Source organism: Camarhynchus parvulus, chromosome 7 (assembly GCF_901933205.1).
Source record: "Camarhynchus parvulus chromosome 7, STF_HiC, whole genome shotgun sequence".
Taxonomy (NCBI): Eukaryota; Metazoa; Chordata; class Aves; order Passeriformes; family Thraupidae; genus Camarhynchus; species Camarhynchus parvulus.
The window spans coordinates 15,362,733-15,380,305 of NC_044577.1; the positions used below are offsets into that span (position 1 = coordinate 15,362,733).

At 36.4% G+C, this 17,573-nt stretch overlaps 1 protein-coding gene across 7 annotated transcripts in view; it reads right to left on the reverse strand.

Moving 5' to 3' along the window:
• Positions 1-7,050: 7,050 nt before the first annotated feature.
• The window catches only part of OSBPL6 (oxysterol binding protein like 6), a 98,068-nt gene continuing 87,545 nt past the window's right edge, over positions 7,051-17,573 (reverse strand). For all 7 annotated transcript variants that reach the window (XM_030951998.1, XM_030951999.1, XM_030952002.1 and 4 more), the window contains one exon: positions 7,051-17,570. In XM_030951998.1, the coding sequence (XP_030807858.1) occupies positions 17,462-17,570 (109 nt within the window). In that variant the 3' untranslated portion in view covers positions 7,051-17,461. The remainder of the gene's footprint in view (positions 17,571-17,573) is intronic.

Sequence of the window (17,573 nt, forward strand, 5' to 3'; positions counted from 1 at the left end):
ATTATGACATTAGTAATGATAAAAATAGAAAACTCTGTATCAAGTGTAGCTTCCAGACATCGAGCCCATGTTCAATTCTTCTTATATTGTTCTTGCAAACAAATTACCATGCTTTGGAAAAAAAAAATCCGTCAAACTGCTTTTTTTTAGACTGAGTTATATCTCACTTTTAAAGAATCGACAGCATCTTAGCTACTGAACTTCTATGGTGTACTGCTTGGGACTTCTCTCAAAGACCTTCAGTTAAGCTCTCTAATTCTGCATGATGAATAATGAATTAACAGTGTAAACTGAGAAGGAAATGATGCCCTTTTCTTGGCAGTTCATTGCCACTTTTTAAAAGACAAAATTTACTGTCATAGAAACAGAAAACTAACTTCCATAACCCTCAACTTCCCAATAGGAGTTACTGGTGTACTGCTGTTTGTTGGGTCCCTGCTGCAGCTGAATTCTGGTGTTTTAGCAGCACCAACAAAGCAGCCCAGAAGTGCTCTGAGAGGGCACTGGAATTACAGCTGGCTGAGCACTGGCAGCTCTGGGAGACGGTGTTGCCTTTCACAGCACTGCCGTAACCTGCCTGGGAGAGCTCAGCTGGGGCCTGGGCACTGTGCTGGCCTGAAGTGTAAGATCTGAGCAGGCTGGGGGCAGAGGAAACACCAGTGGGCTCTCATCATTTGTTATTAATCTCCTATGGACTTAGCTGTCTGTGACCCCAGGGCTAGGCTTGAGCTGCATGCGTTTAGCTCAGACTACTGAAAACCTCATTCAGTTGTGAGAATTATGCAAAATAATACAAGTAAAATTGCAGAAAGAAGTGACAGTATTGATAGAGGAATGAGGAGCAACTAAAGAATCCAAGATATAAAGCCCCAGTGTAAAAAGACAGAAAATTGTAAAGAGAGGAAAGACAGACAGTAGAGAGCACTGTGGAGGAGGATCTCTGAGAGAGGCAGAAGGAGCTGACCCACCTTCATGTAAACAATTACTTGATTTTCTAGTTAGATTGATGAACACAGAACTGGATAAACCTTGCAGGTCTTCTTCCAGAGACTCCCTTTGCAGTTACAGTATGTAAAGCATCAGGCTTGTAAAGTTTCACTTCAGCAGGAATATTGTCCCTGGTTGCCAGGTAACAATTGGTTCGATTGGCTTTTTTTCTGAAGTAAGGTTTTTATGTGAAAGTATCTTAAGGACTGTTTTTATAACATGAACACTTATTTAATAACTTATCATGTGTTAATACTTCCATAATATTTTTAAAGGTTCAGAGTATCAGACAATCCAACAAAATGGCAAAAAGAGGATGGCATTAGTTCAGCTATCTAAGATGAAAGGAAAGGCTGCTGGATCGTTCTGCTTACTCTAGAGGGTGCTGAAAAATCAAGTCAGGTTATATAGAGACTTTAAATTGAAAGCATGGGAAAGGCTGCAATTAATTCTGGCTATAATTCATACCACATTATCTGAAAAACCCTGTACATATTTACTCAATCAAAACACATTAACAGAACTGAAAAGCTTTCAAAGGGAAGAAATGTCTAAGGGAACTCTAAAATTAAAATTGCCTGTTGATCCTTGGCTTAGATTAATCCTGTAATATATATGTTTGACAGAAAACTATTTTTCTACAAATTGTTAAGACCAGCTGGCACTGTTTATTCAACATGCATTTGTATTTTTCTTACTCACTATGTGGTCATAGATCATACTTCATGTGATCTAGCTCTAATTTTGATAATGAATAGTTTCATTTGGTATGTTTATGTGCTATTCCTGTGACTCTAACACCCTATAATCCATCATAAATGCTTCAGCAGATGTTTGTGCTGTCCTCATGCCACAGATCAGAGAACAGCAGTCCGTGTACAGGACCACTGCCATGATCTGAAAACATTCACTAATTTTGCATATCCAAGTGAAGACATGAAGGTATTTCCCTGCTCCTCCAGCACTAGACACTTTTGTACTTGGTGCACCAGCGTACTTTACGAACTTCCAGCATTTCTGCAGCTCTGGTGTGCTCTCATTTTGGGCAACCAATTAACTAAAAACATTTAATTTCCAAGTGCACAAGTTAGGCCTGAGTCACCACTGGAATAAAAATAATCTTGACTTGTCTCACCAAATTGTGCAGATGAAAATCCTTGTTCACATTTGCTCCCTGGGCAGGATCTAGGCTGAAATGTTGCATTCCCCTCAGCACAGAGCCACACAAGGGCACTGACGAGGCTCCCCTCTGCACAGCCCTCCACAGAAGAGGAAGGGGACTTTTCTAGCCTGATTACCTTCCCCTGAAAGGAAGAGCAAGAGAGGTTATTTCCTACACAAGATGAGTTCTGTTTTTTTCAGAGGGGGTGTTAGCCATGAAGTAGTAACATAGCAAGTATTAGCTATATAGAGTTTAGAATATTTTATGCCTAAATACAGTATTTTTTTTCTCACATCATATTTATAAAAACATGGAGATTTTTTAAGGGTAAAACCTAGATGACAATCCTGCTCTCTGCATGGTGTTGGAAGATGCAGAAGGTTTTGTGTAGTTAAAAGATAATTCCATAATGATTTTTGGTTTAATATTAGATAGCTATCCTACATTATACCTTGCAGAAATGTCTGTCACCTGTAATTATAGAGTGTCTAAAGAGGCATTAAAACGTGATCTAAGGTAGTGCAAACTAGACATTTGTCCAAGGAACTGCAAATGTGGAATTATTTCATTATTTTCAATCCAGAAATCTTGAACTATTTGTAATCCACTTGAACTGATCTGACTTTAATTTATTTCTTGTCACAGCCAACCATATCATAAGATTAGCATGATTAAGCAGTCAATTGAAGGGAGAAAAGAAATCTTAAGTGTTAACTGACTGGATAAACTTCGTCGATGTTTCACTTGAAAGGATTAAACCCACAATCTACACCAAATTATGCTGGTAATTTGCTTAATATCTTCTTCGTGTACTAAAGGATGCCGTCAGTTGCCAGATCTCCCAATAGAGGAGATACAGGAGTGTACCATGTACACTTCAAGTGCATTTGAACTGCATTACATTTACCTGCTGATCTCTGCAGAAGAACAAATGCAAGAATTTAACATTAAAAAAACAGCAAAATAAAATGCTACTGAAAAAATTACTCACAAAATTCTGTAAATTTCCAGCATATGGCATGAGTATTTCCCTAGAAACACAGGATCTGAGTAATACAGACGCTGTTATATTTCAGGAGGTAACAAACATAACATTTTATGGGGCAAAATATGGTTCTAATTATATACACACTTTTTGGGTTTTTCCAACAACCTGAGTGGGTTTAACAGCACTTGACTTCTTTTTTTGTTTTGTTTTGGTTTTGTTTTTGAGGTGGCATTTATCTAGAAATTCTCATGTATGAGCAAAACCAGCCAGTTTAATACCATGACTTACATAACTTCAGAGCTCCTGGAATACAAAGTCTGGTGATTGTTTTATATGCTCTTCCACAGACTTACCTTTCAGGTTCCAGACCTTTGTTCATGGACAAGCAGATTACTTAATCTATGTTTTATGTGTCCATCTTTAGAATGCATGAAATATCCCAGCTTTTTCTTCTTTGTAATTGCCCCAGTATGAATGACAATATTTTCAATGGAGAGATGGATGTGTTAACTGTGAAGCCATTACTAAAAAGGAATGCAAAGTAGTCCTCCAGGGACAGATATGCTGAGGAAATACGCTTGCATTTATACTTATCACCTGTGAGAAGCAGGCACATCTTTCAGCTCTCAGCCTGGCAATTGACAGCATCTTTTTGCTCATTAAAAAGATATGAAACAAATTGCCAGCATAATATGGTGCAAATTTTGGGTTTAATCTTTTCAATACCAGCTCAGTTTATCCAGTCAGTTAACACCTAAGATTTCTTTTCTCCCTTCATCTTCCAGCTTTCAATTGTTACATAAACATTGCTGTATACAACAAAGCTACTTTCATCATGTAGCATTAATAGCTTGTGAAGAAAAATCTGGAAAAAACCCCAAGACAGTGTGACCTAAAGTAAACTGTTTAATGCTTCCTTTCCTTTGAAGGATGCTGCCCAAATGGCTAAATCATTTTTAACCAGCATCTGTCAGTAGGTGTGCCTGTGTGAGAGGACAGCTTTGGGGGCTTGCTATCCACCTGTATGAGGATGTAGAACAGTAGATGCTGCTGTGCCACTATATCTGAAGAAAAGTTGCAAAACAAAGGATTCGTCTGTTATGTTATAACTCACATTGTCCATGCTAAGCTGTCTGATGGGTGCTGGTACAGTTACATCTATATAAAATTTCCCTCAGTCATAGACATCTTGCTCCTTGCTGCTTCTCCTTATGTTTTAAACTGAGCAGCAGGACTGCTCTTATTTTTGGCATTGACACTAGGTGTTCTGTGATACTGGGCAATTAACCTCTATGAAACCTACTGCATGTGGTGTGCTGAAGGGTCACTTCTCAGGGAAGGACACTGCAAGAACTGATTATTACTATTACAAAGCACTCTCAGATCTTTGGATACAGAGTATTTATAAACAGACAATATTAAATCAGTGTTTGTAGGGCATGCAAGAATCCAGCATCCTCTTTCATAATCACCTCTATGTTTATTCAGCCTGTTCCTTTTCATGCTTTCAAGAGAAGAATATATCTTCATCTAGTTTCCTAATTCATTTTTTTTCACACGCCTATACAGTAATAAATTAGAGCAGTTTCCAGACACTAAACATTTTAACAGACAAGTGACATAAAAAATTCTTGTCACCAAACAAGAAAAGTAGCCTGATACTGTTATTCTAGGTCAGCTGATCAGCATTTAAGTGAAGTCAGCTCTTGAACTAGAACTGAAGAATGGATGTGCTCTAGTACTCTTGAATTACTTTGACTGCTAAAAGTAATGCAAGGCCCTCAGAAATAACTTACCTAAAGAGGAACTTAAAAGACAATTAACACCTTAAATTTTATCAGTTGAAAGAAATAACCCAACATCCTTATCAGAATTTATAGCCCACCTACAGTCCAACAAGTAACCTTTTGAGAATGTTTAATTATAATTTTTTCCTCCACTGACTTGTTAAAAAACCTGCTCAAGAAGCCTAGGGTGGTTGTGAAGTTTGAGCTAGTAATTAGTTTCTTTCCTTTACCAAAGGAAATGTAGCCAGACACTCGTCAGTGAGAAAAGCAACTACATATTTCGTTTTGCTTTGGAACTTATTCTTGTAAATACAAACATAATCTAATGTAATCTCATCACAGGCAAAAAGCATCTTCATAACAGATTCATGTCTGTAACATGAATTTATGCATACTTTTTCTGATTTTTTTTAATATACTACTATTAAAATATGCTCTTGGGATATAGATATGGGATATACGACCTAACCTGTCTCTTTATCTACTCTAAGTTAAATCTTAGATGTAGCTCTCAGAAATATAAAATGACAGTCCAAATAGAAGACATTTTATTTGCTGCCCTTGAGTAAAATCAGACACATTACTCAATCAAAATAGAGTCCCTTCTCAGCTAGCACCTAGTACTCTGGGTTTGAATGATATCATAGTTTAGTTTATTTTAACTTTAGTAATAATTACTTACCTGAAAAATAATTTTCCATATTGAAGTGCAATGTTTTTTTAACATTTTGACCAACTTAAATATTTAGTAAGATCATGAGCACTTGAAGAACCATGCAGATTGATATGTTGCTGTGCAAAAATGCAATGTATCATCATATCAGAACAGATTTTTGTACCAGCAGTGAAACTTGGAACAGCTTTCTGTGGGCAACTCCTTTAGCTGAGTCAGGATGAAATCCTGTCAATAGCTTCCCACACTGTCTCACTTCACCACACCACAGCGCCTACATGTTTGTGGCTATGAAGAAGCATCACCTGTCTCCTGCTTAGATTAAATCTAAACATGTTATTTATTTTCATACCTGAAGTAATAGTTTTGATGCTAAATTAGGTGTGAGGTTGCTTGTGCTGCCTCTCAGGCCTCTGGTGCTCTATTCCCAAAGGTTTGCTATGTGGATTTTTTTTACCATTTAAGTAATGACATAAAACCTTTGACACTTCACTCATGCACAGTAATTCTGCTGAGTCACAGCCATCCAAAGCATTCAGAGCTGAAGGACAGATCTCTACTGGACAAAGGTGAAAGCAGAGCTGAGTTTCCCTTGTGGAATGGTTGAACAGGGAAAAAGCTCTGAGTGGGCCCTTCCCACAGAGCAGTTTGAACAAGATGTGTACTCTGACACGAGACAGAGCGCGCTGCCATTCATGAAAAAAGCCTTTTCGCTTCCTTTGCAATTGCTTCCACTCAGGCAGCATTCCAGACTGTTTGAACACTTGTTCTTTCTACAATGCCAAGAAATAACAAAAACCTTAATTTCTCCTCCCAACCAAATTCTTATTTTTCATTCTGCTTTCATTTTAAGGGCTGAACAACTGACAAGAACACATAACGGAAAAACCTCAAAATCCCACATACTGTTATTTTTCCAAGAGGCCAGACAGGGTGGGTGTCAAGTAACTTTTTTTTTCTTTCATTTCCACTTTTTTCAAATCTATTAGAGAACGTCAGGAACAATTTTTTCTACACCCTCTCTCAAAACTTGAGAAGCATACTGCAAGCTCCCTTTAATCACAAAGAAAAAGCTGAAGTGAAAAAAAAAGAAGAAAAAGGCTCTTACCAGCTGCAATATGAAGATATAACTAGGAACTGCAAAAAAAAATATTACGTTCTTTGAGATTGCGTTTGGTAATTCCTGACAGATGTAAAGAAACTGCACAGAGAATCACATGGAAAAAATTTTATAAAACTATTCCTGCAGTGAAAAAAGGTTAGAAAGGAAAAGCCACCATTTCAGTGCTTTTGCTACCACTATCACCCACCTCTTCAAAATCAATCTGTAAAATATATATTAAGAATTTTATGATTAATAATCAATTGATCTAACTAGTTACAAATAGTTTATTCAAGAACCACTGCCTCAAGGGTTTCTTATATTAATAAATCAGAACACAGATGACAGCAGTTTAAACTGTGTACATTGAGATTTATTAGAACAAGCACTAATAGCAGCAGTGTACAGAGTGATGGAGACAATGTACTGTATGCACTGAACAATAGTAACTATACAATTGCACTTCTTCAGAGATCTATTAGAAAATGCTTTTCAGTAAACAGTTTCCCAAATCTAGCATTGTTTGGATTTGCCTCTGAGGAAAAAAAAATTACAAAAAATATGCTTTATCTTTTTCTTTTTGGTAAGGCATTAGCAACATTCATTGGCAGGCTACACAAGTCATTTGTACATGCATTATCCAATTACATTGCAACAGGTAAAAAGAGCATCATGTTTCCTCAAAAATTAGAATTGTGTGTATGTTTTGGACACAATATCCTGGAAAATCTGACTTAGCCTGAAGGAAACAGATGACATCTTTTGTTACGTTTTAGAGCACAACAAAAACTATAGCATAGCCAAATTCACTTTTTATTTCCTACCAGAAGCTGTAGGACCTCCTTCAGTTGGAGCTGGTATTATGGGTATCGTGTATACCACATACATCACTGGAATAAAGTCTTTGTTATTATTTCTTGTTTACTCTTCCCCCCACTACCACCTCCCTGAATGATGTGGCCAAAGGATGCTCAGCTGTAATCAATATTAACTACTGAATGAGCCTGGGTTTTATTGCATGAGAGGTAGTCAGTGTGAGGCCCCATCTGCTCTCTGGATTACTACAACAGTACGTTCAAAACCAACTGACGAGTGCGAAGACACAGAATAAGTGTTGCAGCTGCATTACATGGAAACTTAAAACTGTTTTATTACTGCTCTTTTCTGGCTAGGTTTAATCTCAGAAGTAGCCAGAGAACTCAAAATACCAAAAGAAAGCAATTCTATGTATGTGCTAAAGCCTAGACGGAGAGAGGCACTTTCTCACATTCATCCTTTTCTGGGCTAAGATTAAGAGTGTGCTCTTTGTCTGCCACCCCCTGATCCACAATCAGAAAGATCAGACTCCTTTTTTTGATTGGCATACTGTACTAACAACTCCCAGCTCTGGGCTGGCACCATCCTGGGAAAAGTATATGGAAACAGGAACAGGGATTGCAAATATTCTTACAATTAAGCTTGCCAGAATGATACATAATATGATGAATTGTTATTGTTTTAATGTACTGTTCTTTATTCCAAATGTCATATCTAATTGCGCTTTGCAGAGACATGAAATTAACTTGTTTTTAAAAACTACAAGCTCCAGAACAAGATTCCAAAATGCAAGAGGAAAGTCAAATATATTGCTCGAAGTGGCAAGCAGTCAAACCAACTGTATTTCACACATTTTATCTTCCACAACACAGTGCACATGTTCAAAATTAAGCTTAAGGGCAACTAGTTGAATACCTAGGCTTGACTGCACATTAGGCCTACAGCTGAAATAGATTTGGGCAGTTAGATCATCCACTCACCTGGAAGCTCACTGGGTTCAAGGGGAACGGAGTACCAACAGCAGCTCAGCCTCTGCACGGGTGCTCATTTGGTTAAGCATGTAGGAATTAGAAATCAAGTGCTACAAAACCTGGGCTAACCAGGTAAGCCAGTACATTGTTTTCTTAGGAATGTCACTGTAGAGTGTTTTTATTTGAACTTAAGCATCTACATCCTTTAAACTGATGTGAATGAGAACTGTTTGCAATGTTAATGCTAAGGACACATCGATGCCTGTCAGAGTCCAAGCAGATGGAGCAGGGAAAAAATCTGATGTGCATTGCTGATTAACTCCTGCAGTGAAATAAAAGTCTATAGATTTGGAATATGGAAATTATATTCTTTCTGTATTGCTCCTCAGCTCCTGATGTTTACAAATCATAAGCAATAAAATTGCTTTTACAGGCATAATCAGCTCACATTGGGAATCAGAATTAGTAAGATGTAAAGAATCATCATGAAGACTTCCCCAATGTGTAAACAGTCAAGAACAGATGTATACATTTGCAAAGAAATCAATCAAGAACAATAAACAATCTTTTTTTAATGTTAAATTACTGAATGTACTACAAAGGACCAAACTTATGCTTTTAAAAATTGCTATACTATAAGTAGCTTATATAATTTTCTCTACAAATATCTGCAAATTAATTTTCTATTACTTAGAGTTATTTAAATTATGGTACTGATTTTTCTTTTTCCAGTATCCTATTCTTCATCATCTCATTATGGAAGTCCACAGCAAACTTTTGAGTATAAAATTGGGAGTGCTGCATGTGAGGTTTAATACTGAACTACTCCAAAAACAATGCATTCTGCTACATTTCGGTAGATAGGCTCATAAATGCTTCTCACTGCCTTTCTTTCTCTTAAGTAAATTTCTTCTCCTGCTTTCAAATAACAGAAAAAAAATTATCTGGTGCATCTAAGAACTCAGACCCTTTCTCACTACAATCTGTTATTTCCCTTTAAAACAGACACTTATCTACCCACTACTCCAAAGTGGCACTGGCTCTGTATACTTCTAAAAAGCAACTTTTGCCCTTAAATTTACCTTAAAAACCACAAAGCAAGTTTCTGCTTGCCTTTGTACCTGACATAATAGCATAATCACAGTAGAAAGACTCTGAGGATCTCCTTTTACAGGTAAGCTACCCAAAGAGTGTACAGGGAATCAACAGATATGGTTTGTTTTGCTTAGTTTTTTTCAGAATGAGCACATAGATACAGGCAATCAGCAAAGAATGCTCTTTCAGCTCTTTAGGTTCTGACAATTTGTCCTGCTAAAGAATTGGCAAAGGGTAATCTACCACCTGAAAGGTTGTTACAAGCAAAGAAGCTCAGTAAGGCAGTATAAAAATAATAACTAATCTAAACCTTACCCTTCTAATGGCATTCTCAGAATATCAGCAAGGTAAAAATACTAACATTACAACATTTCATACATGTGCATATGGGATCTAATCACACCAAAAAAGTGTGACATTATTCCCAATTTTGCTTTGTGCAAAAGTGACAGAAAATACAGAATTCTTTGCTGTTGAAATACTGAGAAATTATAAATCACCAGTTAATTACATGAAGAAAAGTAGATAGAGACCCAGAGAAGAGTCTTGCTACTGGTTGCAACAAATAAAATATACAAACAGAACTATCATAGTAGTACAGAACTATTATAATAATCTTTCTTGATACCACAGTAGTTTCATTTTATGATGGCTTTTCATACGCTAAATAAAGTATCCGTTCAGACAATCTAGCAGTAACAGATAAAGAACAGGTAGTTTGCTATGCAATTCTGGGGAAGAAAAATATTTCAGACATCAAATGCTGGCAGCCTGACTTCTTACTTATTTTACAGTAAATGACATAGACACAAATCCATATACAAAGAAGAATCCCACTGGAAAAGCCCACTGATATATATTTTTGGCCTGAGAGTGAAATTTTAGTGGTCCATCCTAAGAGGTGGACATTTAGCATGGCATGAACACCAACCTTCCTGTCTGTAGAATTTCAAACACGGTTTACTTTGTAAAAATCAAGCACCATTGTATTAATTCTTAGTGTGGAAAAAATGTTTGAAAGTAAATAGTCTAGAAATTATTAAAAAGGAACAAGAGCACTGTCTTTACTAATTAGAGATAAAGCTTACTAAGGTAGAAGTTTGCATTTTTGCCTGCATACCAAAATACACCCATCAGCATTTTTTTTTTTTTTGCTCAGTCAGGTCTTCTGTAAGACTCAGCAGAAAAGAAAATTTATTGTGATCTCAATTTGTTATACTGTATCTCAACTACTAAAGAATACAAGTAGCACTTATTTTAAAAACTAAATAGACTTATTTTCTAACCTCAAATTGGAATGACAATTTTCAATGTCAATTTCAAGATAGGGGATAGAGTAATTTTAACATATTTATTGTGATCCAATCTCAAAATATTTTATAAAATATTAAGCAAACACAAGGATAATAGAAGATATAAATCTGTATTTCTTCCACATAGTTAAAGAAGCTATCCTGAATTTTCCTTTCCCTGGAAAATACTGATGATTAACCTTGTATTCACTGTGTTAACATTACTATAATGCTCCTTCTTCAGGTGATTTTAACAAAGAAAGAGCATTCAGCACAGGACTATTAGACAAGAAATCTGAGTCTTCAGTCCTGACTCAACCACTGATTATTCTTGGTGGACATGACAAAGCAACCCTTGGGACACAAGCACAATCCTAAAAAGAGATGCAATTTCAGAACAAGAGGTTGCATGTGTAGCTACACTGACTGGCACCAGAAGCAAGTAGCTCAGTGAAGAACAGTTCTGCTTGAGTATTTGCCATTGTGCTCTGCTCTTGTAGAGCAGGATATCATTTTGATTCTCAGAGAATTTACCTATTTCTGAGTTTCTGAAGGAATTTCCTCACCTCTTCCCATTTTGCATGCCTAATGTTTTGGGCCAGCAACATTTTACACTAGCATAAGATATCCTCTTTCACTAATGCAGACCACTAAAAGTAGCAGTCAATATGAAAATACATTTTAGTGTTTCGAAGGAGACATCGGAGTCATTGCTCCAGGAGAACCAATAAGTAGCTTTACCATACTTCAATGAATTATTGCCAGGTCAGCAAGAACATATTACACACTGCTGATTATATATTCAGAGTACAAACTCTCTTTCTTGTCCAACTTACCAAGACATCTTCAGCCAAATGCTGGCTACAGTAATTTTTTATTTATGAAAAGAGTAAAAACTTCCCTTCACCTTCAGCACTAATTCTGAGCAAATGTCTCCAATCTTCCCTTTTTTCATGCTGTCATGGATCAGTGGAAAGAAAAATGGTATTAAGATAACCAGACTAAAACAAATTCAGCAGCTCTGCTAACAGTTTAATTCCTACAAGTTAGAAAACTTTCTCCTTTGTTACCTCTCACACTGACAGAGCTCCTGTGACAAGTTTCACTATTCTGCATTGTTGTCTCTCCCTTGCCTTTCTTTTCTGAGATTTGACAAAGGTTGCAAGGAAAATTAAATTTATTTTTTCTTAAATTAGAGATGGTGAGTTTATAATACGAAAAAATTTGACAAAATAGGAGGCTGGCATATAAAAGAGAAGTACCTCAATATTACTTTTTAAACTTGCAAGAAACTGTATAAAAATCCTTTTATAAAGATACTTTCCAGTTTAATGAAAGAATCATATAATTTCTACTAAAGCAAATAAATAAAGGTTTTACATACCCTAGTTTAAGAGTAAATAATGTGTTTGCTTTTGTAAGTAGATTCCTTACAATATGTAATACAAAAATAAGATAAATTGCTGTAAATGTGCAATTTCTCTGACCTTAAATTTGCAGCATTCTCCTGGGTGCCAGTCACTGTTGTGATGGAGCTTATGGAGACACTCTCACCAGGAATAATTATACCTTTATTAACACAGTTTAGATTCTTCCATTAAAAAAAAAAGAAAAGAAAAAAACCCCCACGCTTTCTTCACGAAAATACTGATTTGTATCCAAATTACCATAAAAGTAACCAGGAATGCTGAAGTAGAAAATTATACTACTTTTTAAATGTTTTACACAGTTTTGATGACTGTTACTTTATGACGGACAGAAAGAAAAAACAAGGAAGTGTTTTCCAGCCCCAGTAGCTGCCAAGGTAAGTGGTTAGGTTATGATGTAGCGAATTTCCTGAGCTTTCTCATGCATCTGTGCATTACACAAGGTTACCAGTGAGGCCATTCCAGTGTTTCTGATACGCTTTTGTCAATATTAATCTTATTCCCCCAGGTGGGCAAAACTCTCTAGCTTAACCACTCCTAACATTTTAGCATATGAATACAAATACACTTTCAGATGGATTTAATCTGAAAACCTCTCCTTTGCTTTAATTATGCAGCTCCATTATTACTAATGGCATCTAAAAATGTTCATTTCTCAGATTACAACTGCTGCCAACACGTGTAAAATAGCTATTGTTTATTGTTGCACCAGAAAATGTCTAAAATCCAGTAAAACAAGGAGAGCACACAAACATTCCCTTTACTAGTGAGAGCAAGTTTTGCAATACAGAGAATGGATATATTCCACCCACTTGGTTATTGTGCAATTGCAAGTGAACCTCTCTTTCCTCCAGGGAATTTCTAAAAATTCTGATTTTTTGAGAGAAGCTCAGTGTAAGACTGGAATTGTGCTGGGCTCCACTGGTGAGAGGTGAGAAAATCCCATTCCCTCCAGGGGGAACAGAGAACATGGCCCAGATGCAAGGTGCTCACAGGTGCCCATGGGGCAGGAGCAGAGCTGCCTCCTAGTTTGCCTTAAGGTTTGTGTAGTTTGTTTCCATAAAGCACTGACAGTGCTCAGTAGGGAATTAAGGATAATATCTTCCAACACTGTGCCATATTTACATACTGCAGTACTTGACATATGCCTGGCACGTGCTACTCACATAAAACCCACAGGTGCCATACAGGCTTATTCAGAGTCAGAAGTTCAAAAGGAGAAAAAAAAAGGGTAACATTATTTGTATGATGAAAAGACTATTATAATGGAAATTGCAATTTTAAAGCCAAATACATAAAAAAGTTTATTTCATGCAACTTACATCTGTCTAAAATTAGAATGGGTGCCTAGATGACTTTTTAATCACAGTGATACTTCATGAAAATCAACTCAAATCATCTTTTCCTGTGAGATGAAATTTTCTAATATGCCAAAACTCTGCCATCTTGGTAATACTAATCTAAAATAGGAATGAAGCTATTTAAATCTTTGTAAGACATTGCATTTGATGAAAATAGCTACTATTACCTTTTCATATCCAAAGTACCAGAATAAGGAAGAAATTAAGGTACACTTTAAAAATAGTAATAGAAAGTACAGCTCACTATTGTGAAACTAAAGCATAAGTATTGTGAATTTTTATACAGATATAAGTGTTTTTAGAAAACACAGGAGAAAAGCATATGTCTTTGAAGCGAAAGAACTTCTTAAATTGCATTATAAGTTTTATGTGTCAATGATTTACACCAATTTTCAACACTTACCAAGCATATAGCAATTAAATCTACTGAGTTGGATAGTGTTTTTCATGCCTTCCAAAAGGAAATATTGCCTGGATGAATGGAGTGAGTGGGGCTGAAAACTGCTTGAATCCCAGTCTTGAAGGGCAGTCAGTGATCAATGGTTTCTGCCCTGCTGGCAGCCAGCAGCGAGGACAGCCCTGCAGGGGTCAGTTCTGTGACAGTCAACATCTCACCAGTGACCTGGACAAGGCCATGGTCATACATGATAACTAGTTCACAGATGACATCAAATTAGGAGGATGAGATGGCACGCCAGATGGCAAAGCTTCAGCTGGAACGACACTGTTCAACTTGAGGACTGGGCCAGGAAAACTTCACGAGGTTCAGTAGAAGTGAAAAGTTCTGCTCCTGGAGCAGAAAAATCCCGCATACCGGGAAGAGATGCCTGAGCAGCAGGCCTGCCAAAAACCAGACAGCATTTACACAAAGTGCCAGGCTGCAGAACAGCCAGTGGTGCACTCTCCTTGCAGCATGGGATACTCAATTCTGCACTACACGGGCAGGGGATGGGGAAAACTCACCATGCCCTCTCACTCAATACTGGGAAATGTCACAGATTGACTAAAAATTATAATTTGGATAGAAGCCCTCATACCTATCCACTTTAGAAACAGCACAAAATATTCCATGATGTCTGCCAATGTTAGAGGAAAAATGCAATAACAGATTTTACACAGAATACAGAGAACGGTACACTATGAGAAACTGCTTCATGGTACATCTGCTTGAACTTTTTCATTTCTGATATAGACTGCAAATACCTTGTGTTGCATCATTTTGTGTCTTCTTTACTTACTAAGTAACTAATTTAACATCCTCTTAGCTTAGAAAGTACCTTTAATAGAAAGATTTAGCATGTCACTGATTTTCTAGAATTTAGAAATGTTAGCATTATTTTTCTTTCAATGAATGTCAAATGAACAATTGTAAAAAACAATTCAGTGATAGAATTTTTAATGTCCACCAAGTTTCAGTTTGCATTGCAAATAATGGCATTCACAGAGCATTGCCAGAATTCTGTAAAGCTAAAGACCTTCTTTCTGTATTTAAATTAAAGATTTGAGGACATGCAGTTCTGTCCCTCAGATGTGCTTGCAGTCATACACAAATAATACTTCCCCATATCACGGTGAACTGCACACAAAGACTGGCACAAAAGATGGGCAAATGTTTAACAGAATTGGCTTTAAAGAAAACTACATAGAATAATTAATTGCTATTTCACACACAATGTGCCAATTTGATTCCTAGTGTAATATTTTTAAAGCAAGCAGGATGACCTTAACCAAATATTATTTAAAAAACCAACTTTGATATATTTTCATTTTCTGACAACAACAATTGCAGAATTAAAATAAGAATAAATCAGACTAGGTTCAACAAGGAAAGAGGAAGATAACATTCTTTGAATAACTTTACATTTTCTTTGGTAGAAATCCCATTAATCTACACAGGGATTTTTATACCAAATTTTTATTAAAAATTCATGTACATTCTCAATTCATAAAAAGTCTACTTAATATTTTCTGTAGGTTTTCATAGTTCTTTCTGATGACAGAAGTGTGTGAAGAAACTGGAACTGATTAGCAGCTAGTTGCCCTGCTAGTTACTTTGCTATACCATCAACAGGGAGGTCTAAATTAGTCTTAAATGACCAAAGCAATCTCAGTTGTACGGGGACCTGACTCGGAAAAAGGAAGAAGCAGGCTGAGAGCTGGGGGTGTGTGGTAACGCACTAACAACTGTTCAAGCAGCTCTGCTGGCAGATCAAATACCTATCTAGCGATTTTATTTTTGGTCTGAGGACTGGAATCTTAAATAGAAAAATCATATGTCATGTATGGGCAGAAAGGAATACAGAGTCTGTGCATGAAATCTAACCTATCACCAGTGGTGGGATGTGTAACACATGCACAAATGGAAGACTAGATCATACCATATGGAATTTAGCTCTTATCTAATAAATTATTGGTTTTTTCTTTTATTAAGATCTGCCCTCCTACTGTTTAATGTTTCAGAGATTTTCAAATAGAAAGTGCCAAGTCTTCTCCCACTTATATTAACTGAGGCTTAGCAACACATAAGAGACTTTTTAAAATAAAAAAAATATAGAACTATTTTATGAAAAAATGTAAAGTATATTTTGCACAAAAGCTGTTTTGGCAACACAAGTAGAAGTTGTTAGTTATAACACATGGGAGCCTCTGCCATACTGTCCAACATAATTTTAGATAAGAAAAGTGGATGGGGAAAAAACAGAGCCAGGAAAATAAACAGTGTGTGTGGCAGAAAACATTGCATTTACAGCACTACCCAGCTTCTGGAGAGAAGCCAGAGACCTTCATGTGAAATCTTTCTGCGCTTTTAACACTGTTGCAAAGCTTCAGGGACTTCTAATTGTATAAACAGGGGAAAATGAGATTCACTGAGAAATCTATGTCCAGGCAGTACTAAATGTGATGACTGCATCTCAGCATCAGTCATTTAGAATATTAACTTTCTGACTAGCAACTCATATGCATTTACCAAAATTGAAATTCAACCAGCCAGCAGTTTCTTTTCAGTCTGATTATACAGTCAGCATCCCAAAGCTAAAGCATGTACAGTAGGTCTCATACCTCTGAAATGCAGTTAGAGGTTTGGTTATCTTTTGATTTCAAATAATGCAGGTCTTCCAGTATTTATATTGTGATAAAATTCTAGAGCTTTAAAAATCTGCCCTCCACACAAGCCTAAGCATAGATATTTTAAAATTACTTAATGTACATCTTCATATTTTGTTAAGGCATGAACAATGGCATATGAATGGGAACAGCTTCCAGAAAAGCATCTTTTTGACAAAGGCCAGTCCAAGCATATCACACCAAAGGACTAACCTGAAGCCAGAAATGACAGTGTTGTGACCCAAGAGTTTTTAACAAAAACAGTTGAAACAAAATGGAAATTTTTTCTCTTTTTCTTTTTTTTTTTTAATTTAAATTGTATTACTCTTAATGTCTCTTTAAAGCACCGGTTGCAGTTTTGCGCTTACCACCTCTTCCGAGTGACTTTGGATATCTCATCTGCTTCTTTATTTCTGAATTTTCAGCGTATGAAACTTTAAAAGGTTTCTGTTTCCTTTTTTTTTTCTTTTTTTTTTTTTTTGAGTTTTGATGGCTGCTGCAAAATTAGAAAGATCCAGAAGTGGTCAGGGGCCTGGTCTAATGCACTTCCAAAAGTCCATTATAAAGATGAATATAAATGCATATGATATGGTTTTTCTGTAGACCCACAAACCACACTTAGCTATAAGAAACATATTGTGCATAGTTATTTTTTTTCTTCAGAGTGATATGTTTACTAGGTCTACATTCTCAGTTCACCAGAGTACAGGAATGTCTACTTTACTAAAGCCAGGATCCTTTCGCAGTTCCCAGTAGGTTTCATTGGTTACCCAGGCTTCTCTTTGATTAGCATCAATTACTTTTCTG